Source organism: Scylla paramamosain, chromosome 33 (assembly GCF_035594125.1).
Source record: "Scylla paramamosain isolate STU-SP2022 chromosome 33, ASM3559412v1, whole genome shotgun sequence".
In the NCBI taxonomy this organism is placed as follows: Eukaryota; Metazoa; Arthropoda; class Malacostraca; order Decapoda; family Portunidae; genus Scylla; species Scylla paramamosain.
Window position 1 is genome coordinate 9,002,368 of NC_087183.1, and position 15,591 is coordinate 9,017,958.

Consider the following 15,591-nt stretch of genomic DNA (forward strand, 5'->3'; position numbering starts at 1 on the left):
AGTCAGGAAAGAAGGAAGGAGGGATGGAAAGAGGAAAGAAAGAAAGGAAGGAAGGAAGGCATGCACGAGGGAACCCAGGCATGCAGTGAATCAGTCAGTCGGGTCAGGTAGGTAGTATAGGGAATGCTATTTTTCTTTCTCTCTCTCTCTCTCTCTCTGGATTCTAAGACCCAGAAATAAGACACGTTTTTACGCCTCCAGAATTTCGTCTTTATCTTCGCTGGCTTTGTCTCGCGTCCTCGTGTGTTTCCCGAGGCCGAGGTGGTGGTGCTGGTGGTGGTGGTGGTGGTGGCAGGTCGACCCATACTACACCACCACCGCCAGCACCGCCACCACCACCACCACCACTACCACCACCACCACCATCACCCACCTGTCTGAATAGTTAATTAATAAGCGCTGTGTACCTGCAATCTATTTATTAACATAGGAGAGACTTCTTTTAATCAGTCAAGGTATTTATGTTTATTGATAATTTTTTTTTCGTTGATTCTTTTGATATTAGTAATGTATTTCAGTGGATTCTTCATGCGTCAACTTTTTATTTGTTTATATATATATATATATATATATATATATATATATATATATATATATATATATATATATATATATATATATATATATATATATATATATATATATATATATATATATATATATATATATATATATATATATATATATATATAAGAAAATCATGGAGACTGTATTTACTTCAATTAAACTTTTATTTTCACTTCTATTTCTTTCTCCTTTTTGTGACTTCACCTTTTTTTTTCCTAATATTTCCTACTTCCTTGGTCCATTTTCTTCTTTTCTTCCATTTATTTTATGTCCATTGTGTATTTGTCCTTATTATGTTCCCTGCAATCTTCCCATTTGTCATAATTTTCCTAATACTCCTTTATTTTTCCTCTTCTATCTGTTTTTCTTTTCTATTTTTACCTCTTCTTGCTTCCCTCTCCTTATTCCTCTTTCCTTTCTCCTTTTCCCGCCTTTCATCTTTTCGTTTTCACCTGTTTTTTTGTCCTTCATCTTTTTCATTTCTAATTTCACTTCATCTTTTTTTTCTCTCTTTAGCTTCATAATTTTTTTTTTTAGTTCCTCATCTTTTTCTTATTTCTTCTTTGACCTTCGTCTTTTTCATTTCTTTTAAACTTGCTCTTTCTTTTATTTCTTCTTTAACTTTCTTATCTTTTGTCTATTTCTTCTGTAATCTCATTTTTCATTTCTTCTTTACTCCCTCATTTTCTTGATTTTTTTTTTTAACTTCCTCCTCTTCTTTATTTCTCATTTAACTTCCTCATCTTATTTTGATTTCCTCTTTAACGCAATCTTTTATCTCCTTAACTTAATCTTTTTCTCTTATCTCCTCCTTAACGTAATCTTTTTTCTCATTTCCACTTAAACTTAATCTTTTCTCTTATTTCCTCCTTACATTAACCCTTTTTTTTATTTCCCTTTACTGGTAACTACGTTGTTCTTCCCTCAAAATTTTCCGTGTGGGTTGCCAAACACTAAGGATCAGCCCAGCACGGTTTCATTTTTCTCACGTTTATCCCGACTAGTAATTCTATAACCTCGCCCCGTTCGTGTGAGGCTGTTTGTTCTCATTTTCTGTCTTGCGTGGTCCCGTGGTACCCTAGAAGATGCTCTCTCTCTCTCTCTCTCTCTCTCTCTCTCTGCCTTTATTTTTTCATGCAAGAAAGCTAAGTCGGTCTGTCTGTCTGTCTGAATTTCTCTTTCTGCCTGTCTGTCTGTCTCTGTCTGTCTCTTTCTCTGTCTTGTTTGTCTACCTGTCTTTCTCTCTATTTCTGTTTGTCAGTCTGTTTGTCTGTTAGTAAGTTTCTTTGTCTGTCTCTATGTCTGTTCGTCTGTCTATCTTTGTTTACTTAAAATATGTCCGTCTGTTTGTCTGCCTGTCTCTATTTTTATTTGTTAGTCAGTCTGTTTGTTCGACAACATGAAACAACACTATGAGAAGAGGTACCACTACCAGAAAATAATACTGGTCAAAAAAAAAAAAAAAAAAAACGGTAGAAGAGAGATTATTACGTAGGAAAAACATCACCAATAGAAAAGAAAAAAAAAGACTAATAAATAAATAACTATAATAGAAGAGACAACATCAACAAGACAGACAGAACTCGAAGAAACAAGACAAATAAGAGAGACGGAAGAGCACTGACGGTGATAACGAGGGGGAGGAACACAGGAGACACAAAACAAGAGTTCTGTAAGTAGCAGGCAATTGTAAGTTTCCTTGTAATGAGCTAACTTGAGAGTACTTAAGTGGATTGTTGAGCACAACCACCCACTCGCCCATTACGCTCATTACCACCAGAGAGAGGGAGAGAGCGGGAGAGGGGGAGAGAGAGAGGGAGAGGAAGAAGGACTACATCTTGAAATATTTAACGAAGACAATTGTGAAAATTTTATGGATACGTAGACGAAATTACTGGAAAGACCACTGCACTGAAATTTTTAATGGTAAGAGGAGGAGGAGGAGGAGGAGGAGGAGGGTGATAACTGATTGAGTGATTGATATTTGGGTGCCGTAACAGCGAGGTCAGATGACAATGAAGTAGGAGGAAGAAGAAGAAGAAGAAGAAGAAGAAGAAGAAGAAGAAGAAGAAGAAGAGGAGGAGGAGGAGGACAATATACTTAAAAGTTATCGACTCCCATGATGGTTGGAATGTAGGTCACACTGAAGGCCGTGCTGGAGGGAGGGGCGAGGCACGGCACCTTTGCTCTTCCAGGTACTGACAGGGACCCATTCCGTGACACTCTTTGAGAAACACAACATCGTACTTAACTTTGCGCAAGAGAAAGGCAGTAAATCCCATTAAAGACACAGACCAGGAGACAAATAAGCAAACAAGGAAAGCAAACTATCATTAGCCTCGTGTTTGCGTGAGGAAACGAGATGTGAATTCCGTGACACATTTATAAGCAGCATCGTACTCAACTTTGCGCAAGAGAAAGGCAGCGCATTCCGTGAAACATCGAGGAATAGAAAAGTAATCATGGACCTCGTGTTTGCGTGAGGGGAAGGGGCAGTGAATTCCGTGACACGCCTATAAACAACTTCGTACTCAAAACACCATAAAAAAAAGAAAGAAAGAAAAAAAAAGAAAAAAATAACAGAGGAGAGTGAGGAAAGGACAGTGAAGTGTGTGGGATTTCGAGATGCACAACTTCCACTCGTCACAGAAAGCAGAGTCACGTTTTTTTTTTCTTTTTTATGAACCGTTCTTCTTTTCTTCCTCTCCCCCCATTTATTGTTTCCCGGGAAGGTTATCTTAGCCCTGCGATCAAAGTTTGCCTCCGCCATTGTTCCTCCTGATACGAAACTGGAATAAAACGAAAACAGATCACCAGGAGAAGGTCACATTCCGGCTCACTTCACCTCCCACCTCACTTCACTTCTCAGTTCACTTCGCGTCAGCTCACCTCATCTCACCTCGCTTCACCTCACTCTGTCATCCTGCAACAGTCTTTTCTGCTTGACGCAACACACACACACACACACACACACACACACACACACACACACCTCACATCCGCGGGAGATATCGAGCGAAAAGAGCAGACACGTGTAAGCTAAGTCTAATATTTTGAGACGCTTTGCACCTCTTATTCGCACGGTCATCTTCCATCCCAGAGATAAGTGATCTGGTTATAATTTACTTTTGTTTGCCATAGATGAAGCGGAATTATTGTTAAGTTACTAGAACCCTGAAAATTTCCTTGAAAACACAAAAAATCCATCATCCACGAAACATAATTCTTGTCAAACTAGCAGAGCCATGAAAACACACTTGAGAACACCAAAATTCAGACATCAGTGAAGCAGAATTCTTACCAAATCACCAGAATCATAAAACTGACCTTGAAAAAGAAAAAAAAATCCACCATCCACGAAATTAAATCATCAGAAACGTGAAAACATCCTTAAAGAAGAAGAAGAAGAAGAAGAAAATCCACCTGTTCAAACCAGACAAGGTAAGACGCGGGAATAGCAGGTGTGAAATGCGGGAGTAAGACGTGACAGGGCATTGACTCCTCGGCGGCAGGAGAGTAAGAGCCATTGGTAATAATTTAAGGCGGAACACGTTGGCGAGGGAAGTTAAAGGTGTTGCTCTCCTTCACCACAGGCACAAAGGCAGACCTGCGCTCCTCCGCTCCCTCCGAGAACCTAGTGAAGAAGACCGACGGTAAGAGGCTCGCCCGCGCCCTTAAGATGCACGGCTATGTGGAGACCTCGGCCAAGCTTCAGATAGGGTGCACGGAGGTGTTCCAGGAGGCAATACGAGCAGCCACTAAGCCGCCAGCCAGTGTGTGTGCGATCCTGTGAGGGGCGGCAGTCGTGTGTGTATCAGTGTGTATCTGTGTGTGTGTGTTGGGTATGTGTCAGAAACATTTGAAAGCTACACGTATATTAAGAGGGTCCTGGGAAAGGTTAGGGCACACGGAATAGATGGGAAGGTGTTAGGCTGGATAAGGTTATGGGTAAGCGACAGGCGACAGAGAGTTGTAATAAATGGCTCTAAATCTGAGTGGGGTCATGTAATTAGTGGGGTGCCACAGGGATCAGTATTAGTGCCATTGTTGTTTTTAATATATATCAATGACTTGGATAGTGGAATTAGTAGTGATGTTAGTAAATCTGCGAATGACACAAAGATTAATTAGGTCAGAATTGGATGCCATTGCTTTGCAGGCAGATTTAGATAGGATGAATAAATGCCAGTTTCTGGGCAAACAGGGTATTAGGATTAATTTTTAGAAGTGTTAAAAAAGAAGTCCGGAAGTAATATTAAAGTTATATTTGGCGCTGGTCAGACCTCATCTAGACTACGCTGTGCAGTTCTGGTCCCTGCATTACAGGAAGGATATAGGTCTGTTAGAATCAGTACAAAGAAAATGACTAAAAGGATACAGGGGATGAGGAGTATTCCTTACGAGGCGAGATTGAAGCTGTTAAATTTACATTCTTAAGAGAGACGTAGGTTAAGAGGGGACCTGATAAAAATCTTTAAGTGGTATAAGGGTTATAACAGGGGGGACGTAAGCAAAATTCTTAGGAACAACCACCAGGACAGAACAAGAAATAACGGATTCAAACTTGAAAAATTTAGGTTAAAGAAAGAGATAGGAAGAAATTGGTTCTCAAATAGAGTGATAAATGAATGGAACGGACTCGGTAGTGCTAAGACATTAGGGAGCTTTAAGAGAAGATTAGACGGGTTTATAGATGGGGATGATAGGTGGAAATAGGTAGGTATATTTCTTAGAGGGACTGCCACGTCTAAGCCTGGTCGCTTCTTGCAGCTTCCCTTATTTCTTATGTTCTTATGTTTTTATGAAAGTGTAGGTTATTTTCTCTCTATCCGTCTTTCACGAAGGGCAAAATGTAGAGGACTGGTTGGCGGGGAGAAGGAAGTCTAGGAAAGTAAGATGCTAATAGTAAGTATTGGTAATTGTAACTCACACACACACACACACACACACACACACACACACACACACACACACACACACTTTAATATCCATTCACGTGTCTCAATCCGCATCTCGTTCATCACTTGTTTATAGTCTATAGTATATCCACTGGAGACAAGGAGGATCGTTGGCTGGTGCTTGACCCCAACCATCCTCCTCCGACCTGGCTCACCTCGGCCCTGCAGTGCTCGGCTCAGCAGTTCAAAGCCTGTTTAGTGATTCAAGGCCTAGACGCGGACAGTGGTCTTTGTAGAATTTGTATATAAAGAGACAAGAATATATAATAAAAGACAAAGGGGATTGAAAGTACGAAAGAAAATGGAAGAAAAATGTAAGAAGTGGTAACAAAAAATGGGATGTCAGTTGAATTATGACATGGATTGATGGCAGTGGCGGAGTGATAGTCGTAGGAAATAGATTAATAGCGATAGTTTAAGAAATAACCAGCAGTACCTGTGCTTTAAGGAACCAGGAACCTCCATGAATGAATTGGCCAAATTTCGATTAATTGACTTTAGTGGGAGCGACAAATGTGAGTTTTTTTTTTTCTGCTTTATTTTCTGCTTTTTTTTTTTCCCGTGCTCGTGTCAGTCTCTCCTCACAGAAAAAAAAGAACATAAATAGCTTTGTAAGAATCGATAAGCCTGTTGTTATTTGTATCTTCCTTTGTGTTCCTTCTCTTGTGTTATGTTACTTTGCTTTTGTCTCATTACCACACACACACACTGGCCCGTATTCTGAAACGCGTTGCTCTCTCTTTACGACTATTTTCAATGGCCACGAAGATGATTAGCCATGTTTTCAAAGATTTTAAGAGTAATGAGTGATTGAGTTGCAGATTGAAGTGTTCTCTGAGTGTTTCTCTCATCAATCTGTCACTAGAACCATAAAAAAAACATGCTTGTAAACCCTGTGTAATTTCAATTAGACTAGAAACTTTTGTAACTAATTGAGGTGCGACGCAGAAGTGTTTCAGAACATGGCTCTCTGTTGTTGGGACTTCCATCTGGCGCTGTAAATAAAACACCAAACTCCTCCTGCAGTGACTAGTTACTCCCACCTGGCTGGCTGGGAGTTGGTGGCGAGACTGTAATGACTCGTTTGATTGGCTCGCCTGTGTGTCTTGTTTGCCCGCCATCAGACTGTCAATTTGTGGTGTTGTCTGCGTGCGTGTGTGTGTGTGTGTGTGTGTGTGTGTACTGTTTGTTCTAGGCTTCCACGTTCTCCCTTTCATAACAGTTGTGGGAACATTGCAGGCTGGGTAAATAACCGATTGAGTTTGGTGGTGAGAAAAATATTGATGGAAAAACAGGATTATTCCATTACTCTACGCAAATGTGGTTCTGTTTAGTTTGTCTATATATTTTTTTTCCAATGTTCCACAAGTGTCAGCCATGTGTCTATTTTACTTTCGGTTTTAAGTAAATGGTTTATCGTTTATTCTGCTTGTTTTCTAATCCAAGTTTCTCTGTCTTAATTTTTCAAAGATTTTTTTTATTTATTTTTTCTTCTTTGGGTTATTGCGCTAGTCGGCATTTCTGTTGCAAGTCTTTTGTGAGGCTTAGACGGTAAGCCTCTTGTGTTTGTGAAGTATCAGCTGCTCGGCTCACGGCTTTGGCGGGGCGATCACAATTGTAAAGTGACGCCTTGCACAGGTTCATGCCGCCTCCCCGAGCACCAATGTGCAGCCACCGTCGAGAGAGAGTTGTCAGGAAGCATGTGGTTCTTTGGTTACGTATTTTTGCATTCTAAACTTGTGTTCCAGTCATACGTACGTGTTTTGTTATATGTATTTTTTTTTTGCATTTGTTATAATTATGTATTTCTTATATGTAGTTATATGTATTTTTATTTTAATCGGGTTATCCTAGAAAAAAAAAAACTGAATTACATTGTGGCGTTTACCGGCAGTATTCTCAAGCACCTGGTTCAGCTCCACAACATGAACCTTTCTCACTCTTCCCTTGCTGTCCCCTCACCGTGCTGTCCTTCCTGTTTCTCCCAACCGCTGGTTCATGAAGAGCAATTAAATCAAACAATCTGGGAGAGGAACTAGGGGCATACTATTGTTTGTTATCCTCTGCACACGCTTTGTAATACCTGCCTCTCCTGTCTGATATTATTAGTTCCTCTCATGCAATCACCCGCGCCGCCTGCACACTCCTGGTGGCTCGGTGCCCAGACGTGACCCTCCCATAAACAGTGCGTAGGAGGGAGTGATGGGCGTGGGAGTGCTGGTGATGGTTCCTGCCCTCCCCAACCTGCCTGCAGTCACTCGCGTTAGCCGGTTTTTTGATTTCCTGACGTGTAGAGGAATTTCTGTTGCCTACAAGTGAAAGAACAGGAGTAAAAAAGGATATCTAGTTGTATTTTAGTGATTCATTTTAGGTGTTTTACTGTCTTCGTATTGCTTCATTTCGTCTCTCATCTCTCTCATCTCTCTCTCTCTCTCTCTCTCTCTCTCTCTCTCTCTCTCTCTCTCTCTCTCTCTCTCTCTGGTGCTGCAGGTGAAGACTCGAGCTTAACAGTGTCTGTAATACTCTTCTCCATCCCTCCATGCCTCCTTCCCTCTCCTTGCCTTCCCCTCACGTCTCCTTCCCACTCCTTGTCTTCCTCTCATTTCCCCTCCTTCTCTTTTTGTGTCTTAACCTCACTTCTCCTCCTTTCCACTCCTTGTCTTCTTTCCTCCTCTCCTTCTCTCTCTCAGTGTCTTAACCTCACCTCATCTCTCCTCTCTCATTGTTTTGATCTCTCGCCTCTTCTCTCTCCAGCCTCTCACCAAGCACCCACTTTGCCTCTCTCCCTCTCCTTTTATTTTTCGCCTCCTGTCTTCACGCCTCACCGCGCATCCTGTTAAGGGCAAGGTGATTGATTGTCCATCCCGCGTACTCCAGTGCAAGATACTGTGAAGGATTCCTGCAGGAGTAAAGACGAGGGAATTGTTGTGTATTTGAAGGGATATTTTTTCAGAGTGAATTACGTTAAGGTTTGAATATTCTTAAAGGAAATTTATTAGAGATTAAGAGCAGATTTTTTTTTTTAAAGACAAAGGTAGTAAGCCAGTGTGAGTTTTCAAGTAAGGATGTGTTTCAAAGAATGTGTATGAGGAGTGAAAAAATCTTGAAGGTGCAAGTGTTTTTGAAGGAAATTTCTTGGATGTGATTAAGAGTAAATTTTGAGGCCAAGGGAAGCAAGCCAGTGTGAGTTTTCAAGTATTTCTGAGGACGTTTAAAGTAATGGAAAGTCAATTTCAAGTGTGATCTCGCAAGAGTGGACAGTAGGAAACGTTTAACCCTTTCACCGTGACACGAAGCAATTAGCAGCACCAACATTTACAAAAAGTTAGCGATAAAAAAAAAAAAAATAAATTCTTCCCAGTTCAAAGATTGAATACAGCTTTGGAACAAGTAGAAATGTCTCAGAGTGCTTGATAATTAGGGAACGGTGTACCAAGTGGCAGTCAGAGATAAGAGTGTTCCATCAGGTGTAAACAAGAGTAGATTTTGAGTAATTCAGGTCAAGTACAGCGGTAAATGTGGGAGCCTGAATCAGTGAAGCCCTTTGGTGCTGATCTATCGGCTTTGATGAGCAAATTAACTGAAATCTGTCACCGTATATATTTTTTTTTTCCCTTCGTTAATGGAATGCAATTTTGTTGTAATGAAAGGAGGACAGGCTTGCCGCTTGGAACGTGAATTTAATTATAGGTCACGAGAAGCAGGATAAGATAGAATTTAGCGCCAAAAAAAGCCGCTTCTGAGAAAAGTCCTTTGGGAAGAAAAATATCCTCTCCTATTTTCTTCCTCCTTCCTCCTCCATCGCTCTACACACATTTTTTTCCTCTCCTTCATTTTTACTATTCTCTTTTCTCCTTTCCTTGCTTCCCGCTCTCCTTCCTATTTCTCTCTACACAAGTCTTCTTCCGTTACCCACACACAATACTTTCTTCCTATTCATTTATATTTTCCCATTTTTCTTCTTTGCCTGCGTTTCTCCTTTCATCCTCTTCATCTCCCTCTCTTTACATCTTCCTACTCCCTTCCTCCCCTTTTATGTGTTCGCTTTCCTCCTCACTCCGCCTCTTCTATCCTTGCATACATCTTCATCCCATTTTCTCTCCCTCCTATTCCTGCTCATCCTTCCTCACTTCCTCTGTGTCATCAGTTCATCAGAGGGTGAGGTAGCGTTCACTCGTAACCCTAGCTGGCGAGATCTTACCTGATTATTTTTGGCGAAATTACTCATTTTTTAGTTTCCCTCCTTTACTCGTCACGTTGCGTCACAAATATTCATCTGTGAATCAAAAGTCTTGCTTCATCTTGACGTAAATCTAGGTAATTTAACTTTGAGTGAGTCAGGTGACGTGAAAAGAGAGATGTTGGTGTGTGGAGTGAGTGTGTGGTGTGAGGGCTGGTGTGTGGAGTGTGTGGCGTGTGGTGTTGGTATAATTGCAAATTCCAGAGGGTCTTCTTTCCCTCCTCGACTGATTGCTGGAGTACAAAATTACACGTGATATCTCTGCTCTGCTTTGCTCTCCACGCTGCAAAGAAATCCACGTTTAATTACAGCAAAATTGATTCCATTACTTCAGCTGAAAAAAAAAGAAAGAGTAGAAAAAAGTAAAAATAGTCCAGATAGAAATCACTTAACTGTCGTTCGCGTCACGGGGCGCCTCGGTCACTCACCTGCGAGGAAAAGGTTCATGACGGGGCCCCGGGAAACTTGATCTCGGTGGATTGCTTGGAAAGATTCGTGGAATGCTCGCCTTGCTGCCAGATCAAGATTCCCTAAGGTGGCTCCCAGAAAGTAGTTTAGCAAGGTTTTTATTTAACAGTAGCGAAGAACAGTGCGTGAGATGATGAAGAACTGCGCCACGAATAAAATAAAAATAAATGCAATAAATCTGTCTATAATGAGTAGATTTTGTAGAAAGAGTGGATCAATCTGGGGCAATGTTAAGAGAAGGGAGTCTTATCAAAACACCAAACGTTTCCAGTGAACGTGATGCTTACGTACAATAACAGAAATCACCCGCCTCGCTCGTGCCCCTCCGCCTCCAGCATCACCAGGATTCCGCTCCTCCTCCTCCTCCTCCTCCTCCTCCTCCTTCTCTTCCTCCCCTTTCACTAATTGGAGTCCATTTGAAAGTCTAATTGATGTCCCCACTGAATGGAAGGGTCAACAGCGATTTCCTTGACAACCACAGAGCTGCGTGTGTGTGTGGGTGTGTGTGTGTGTGTGAGGTCGGTGGCTTTCCGGAATTGCGCTTCATCATGATCCGGAGTTCTGAATCCTGGCCACAGTGTCACAACGATAGAAATTTGGTATAATGACAGAATGTTGCCCTTAAAATATTAACATTAATTGATGTTTAGCAAGGTATTTATTTAACAGTAGCGAAGAACAGTCCGTGAGGTGATGAAGGACTGCGCTTGACTGGAACACACGCGCGGATTTATTGCGTATCTAAACAATCTGTCATGCACGGAGGCGAGGACTTCACCACATGGCCGCCTGTCCTGTCTCCTGTCTTCATTGCTCAGTGATAGATGCAGAACATACAACAACAAGAAGGAAAGAAAGAAAGAAAGGAAAAAGTTTATCGTAAGAAAAAATGTCACAAAGGAAATTCAAATGGTAAAAACAAATGAGAAGAGCATAGGTGGCGCTGGTGTTCCGTGACGTCAGTACAAGGAAGGAAGGACTAAGGGAGGTCTGGTCGCCATTACGCCGGTGGAAGGAGCGGCTGGTGAGAAGGAAGGCCTGCATCTCGTGTTTCTTCGCTACTCGCCGTGTGTTTAAGTTGCGGTGAGTTATTGTTATGATGTGTTTGCTTAATTATATCCAGAGTTTAATTAGTAATGCTCGGAGCAGCGTTTGTCGTGCGGTAGAGGCATGCAGTTAACGACCGTATTCTGAAAGGCTTCTGCAACGCACCCCGACCAATTCCAAAAAATCTAGTTGAAGTTACACGGGTATTAAAGGGTGTATTTTTACGATTCTAGTGAGAAAAGCCAACGGGAACCCAACTAATTGTCTGTCCTTTGAAAATAGTCATGACAGAGCGGAGCGTTTCTCATCACTGGCGTTAAGACCAACAAGGAGGGGCGGGGGGGGGGGGGGCTGGTGTTATATAAAAATACTCGAGAATTATTTCCCAGCAATCCTTTCATTATTCTTATGTTTAATCATGAGCTTTTAGTTGGAAGGTAGTGTTGCTCTGCTGTCCGTGGAGTGCGTTAGCGTGGAAATAGCAGGTGATGGAGGTAATGAGAGAGAAACGGTAGGACATGCGAGGCGTGATGCAAACAAGGATTAGTGATGCAGGACACGGGCACACTCCTGGCACTTCTGTCATCTGATGGGCCGGCCAGGTGCATGGAAAGGGAATCACGGTGACACAAGGCGAGGCTGTGTATCCATTGTCAGACTGAGTGGAACTAAAGTTTGTAAGTGCTTAAGTGTTACGCTGAAGGTACAAGTTACCAGAAGTCCAGGGCAGTTGGTAGAATGTAATTAGGTTTCCACTAACTACTGCATGTAATTTCTCTCTCTCTCTCTCTCTCTGCTCATTACCTACAGTTCCCAGACAGTTAATGGCTTTACAGTGTCACGTAGTGCAGATACAACCGTTCAATTAGTGTCACAAATTAGAAGGGCAGTACTGTAACTACTAAACTACCCAACAACTTCACGAGTGTCGGGATGAATAGCTGAATAGTTAAGTCTGAAGTAGCGAATGGCCTATGAAGCGGTTCGAATCACAAAGTTAGGGAGTCCAGACCAGATGTTAATTGTTGAGGTGTAGAGAGCTGGTGGTGGTGGTGGTGGTGGGCTGCTGGTGGTGTTGAGGGTGGTGGTTGTGGTGGTGGTGGTGATGGTGGAGAATTTGTGATGGTGCTGCTGGCGGTGAAAAGTTGTAATGATGATAATGGTGGTGACGTAGCAGTAGAGGAATGGTGGTAGTGGTGATGGTTGAGGTGGTAGTGTAAAATTGTGATGGTGATGGTGGTGGTGACGGTGGTGGCAGAGGACTAGTGGAGGAGTCGGTGGCTGCATTTGGCTCTATTTTAGCTTTCCCACCTGAAAACGCCGCTTTCCCACCAGGTCCCCAACATCGTATCGGATAGGAGCCGAAAAAAAAAAAAAAAATAGGAAATAGATTCGCCTGACTCTTCTTAATATTCACCAAAGATTCAGGGGGCGGAGGAAGCTGCCCCGTCCAACCTGCAGATGCGTGAGTTAAAACTTTCACGGCGGGTAGTTCGTCAGTTTCTTGACCTTGAAATTGCATTCGTTTTGAACTTAAGCTGTTTTATTGTGCAAACTTTCCTACTCATTCCCTTCGTCCCTTCTCCGTTTCGCCCTTCTTCCCCTGCCAGTTCCTATTTCAAACTTTCTCTCTCTCTCTCTCTCTCTCTCTCATTCTTTCACGTGTACAAATATCTTCCTTCCTCTCCATTTCCTCTCCTTTTTCCCCACTTCTCGTCTGCCATCCCCCCTTCCTCTCCCTCCATACGGCTTTCCTGCGGGTACAAATTTGTCCTCTTATTCCCTCCGCTTAATTTCATTTCGTCATGCCGCTCGTAAGGATTTTTTTCATCACGACCCATTATGGCCTTAAATCACCGTCATATTTGTTCAAAGGAGCAGAATTCCAAGTCGAGTAATGTTCTTTCCTCTACTTCCCTTCCTCGCTCCGACCTCCTCTTCCTCTGTCATCCCTTCCTTCTTTCTTTTCCTCTTTCATCACTGTCTCCCACTCCTTCCCTTTTCCTTCTCTATATCCCTCCTCTTACCTTCATTCTCTCTCTCTCTCCCTCCTCCTCCTCCCCTTTCCTCCATTCCTAATCTCCTGCCTTTCCTCTTTCCCCTCTCGCTTAACTCTCTCCTTCCTCCCCTTCCCCTCCATTCCACCTCCCGTTTCTTCCATCCCTCCTTCCCTTCCCTCCTCTTCCCACCATCTCTCTTATTTCCTCTATTCTTTCTTCCCATTCCTCCATCTCTCTGCTGCTCTAATTCCCTCATTACCAAACCACTCTCTCTCTCTCTCTCTCTCTCTCACCCCCCCTCCCCCCGCCGCCTCATTTACTTGCTGCCCGGAATTAGTTGAGTCGAAGCAGACGAGCCAAGGGGAGGTGACGTAACGAGGTAAATAGTTGTTCATGGAATTGCACCTTTAATGTCATTAGTGCCGCGCCTCTCTTGTTTTGCATTTATAGGATAACACTGTACAAGTTAAAGGGAGAGAAAATAATAATAATAATAATAATAATAATAATAATAGAAACAGTGCAGTCCGTGTTTTTCATTATAATTTCACGGGTGCTAATTCTAAATCCAATCGGGAGTATACAGTGTTTTGATCTTGGCCGGCTGTCCCACTTAACATACGTAAGAAAAAAAAAAAAAAAAGGCTTGCATTTCTAATATATTGTACCTTGAATATGCTATGAAAATTATCCTTATCGAAACAATAACAAGGAAATGGCGGGTCACAACAAAACTAGTGTAATTTTAAAGATTTTCACAAAATGCCCTTAAAAATGCTGTTCATATGTCCGGTTTCACTTCAATATTGTACAGTGATAGGGTGATGTGGGTGGGTTACGCACGCCTCCCGCTTGTCGGTGACTCTTGACTCAACAGCCTCACCGTAGATTGGATAATGAGCTGGTAATTAAAGCGTGCGGGAGGGTAATGGCCGGTGATCACGAGTCTGGGTTGCACGTGATCGTTAAGCTTGTAGGTGACGTACACACACACACACACACACACAAGTAGATATTTATCGACCGTAACAGTTTATATAGCTCATAAAGCCATGTACAGATAACATTAGTAGCACAAAACAATACCATTAATTAAGCACAGGCATTTCTGACACTAATGACGTTTCATTTCGAAATGCACGTGCGGTATAGACTGATAAACAACAACTATTAAAAAAAAAAAGTTTCATTAATATACGCTTAGAATGCACCGTAATATTTTGGTGGTCTCTTCTGAAGTTAATGTACCCGGGGACACTTGTTTCATATGAGTCAAATGGCGAATGTTCCTGTGTGTCAGTGAGTATTGTTCAATCCTCGCCTTTGTGCCAGGATCCCCCCACGCCCTCACAGTTCGTAACGTCCGCGACCTCTCCTGCTCCGCCTTCTAGTCTCGCATGCTAACCACTGTCCTCCTGGCTTAACCTGCTGAAGTGACACACACACACACACACACACACACACACACACACACACACACACTGAATTCGTTTCATGTGTCACTCTTACAGGTATATTCGGTGCCTTTCCTTTCCTGCTCTATTTATACCATTCCATATTTAGGTGGTAGCGCAGTTGGAACGAAAATAGGAGAGTGAGAGGTGAATAAAACTGCTTATTTCGTAACGTGAAATGGTAAAACTAACCACGCTATTTTGAGATTGAATAGGTGTGAGAAAGGAATGAGGAAGAGTTCCTTGTAACAGCAATTTAGCAAACGACAACACTTTCCTGAGTGTATAAAAACATTATTTTTATAAACATAGCGCGAAAACACGAAATTATAACATCACAAGAATTACGTAAGGCAAAGGGTGATTTTTTTTTTTCCTGGGGATAAATGTTGAGTGTATAAGGCTAGTGGGTGCTATATATAGGAGGCTTAGTGAGGCAGAGATTGCGTCTCCTAATAATGGGAGGGGCAGGTGTGGGGGTACTACAAATACAGTGTAGGAAGAGGACGGCAAATAAATCAATACTGTTATTAAAGAAAAAGAAAAGGCACAAAGGGCGTGGATGTTGTAAGCTTGTGTGAAAAGGGATGCTGGATATAACTGTGACCAAAGGAAGTTAGAATTGGACAGCACAAGTTAGGCGGTGCGTGGAAATTAAATAAACGAGCAGGGATCAGGTGGGAGGAGAGCTCAGGGGGGGATGGATGGCAGGTGTTGTGTCGACTTGTAATGGGATTGGTGATGGAAAATGGAACCCTCGCAGAAACTTTATGTAGCAGGGCAGACGGAGGCGAAGAAAACAGGAAATTGAAGCTTGTGTGGATGGAGAGTAAATGTGATAGTTGGATGCAGGTGTT

At 42.2% G+C, this 15,591-nt stretch overlaps 1 protein-coding gene across 5 annotated transcripts in view; it reads left to right on the top strand.

The window, feature by feature from the left end:
* Positions 1 to 15,591, top strand: part of LOC135089631 (cdc42 homolog) — a 105,091-nt gene that overhangs the window by 72,798 nt on the left and 16,702 nt on the right. Inside the window, exon 5 of one of the 5 annotated variants that reach the window (XM_063985467.1) lies at positions 4,161 to 5,547. The exons of the other annotated variants lie outside the window; for them this stretch is intronic. Within the exon in view, the coding sequence (XP_063841537.1) occupies positions 4,161 to 4,360 (200 nt within the window). The 3' untranslated portion in view covers positions 4,361 to 5,547. Of the gene's footprint in view, positions 1 to 4,160; positions 5,548 to 15,591 lie in introns of those variants that run through there. 5 annotated transcript variants of the gene reach the window in all.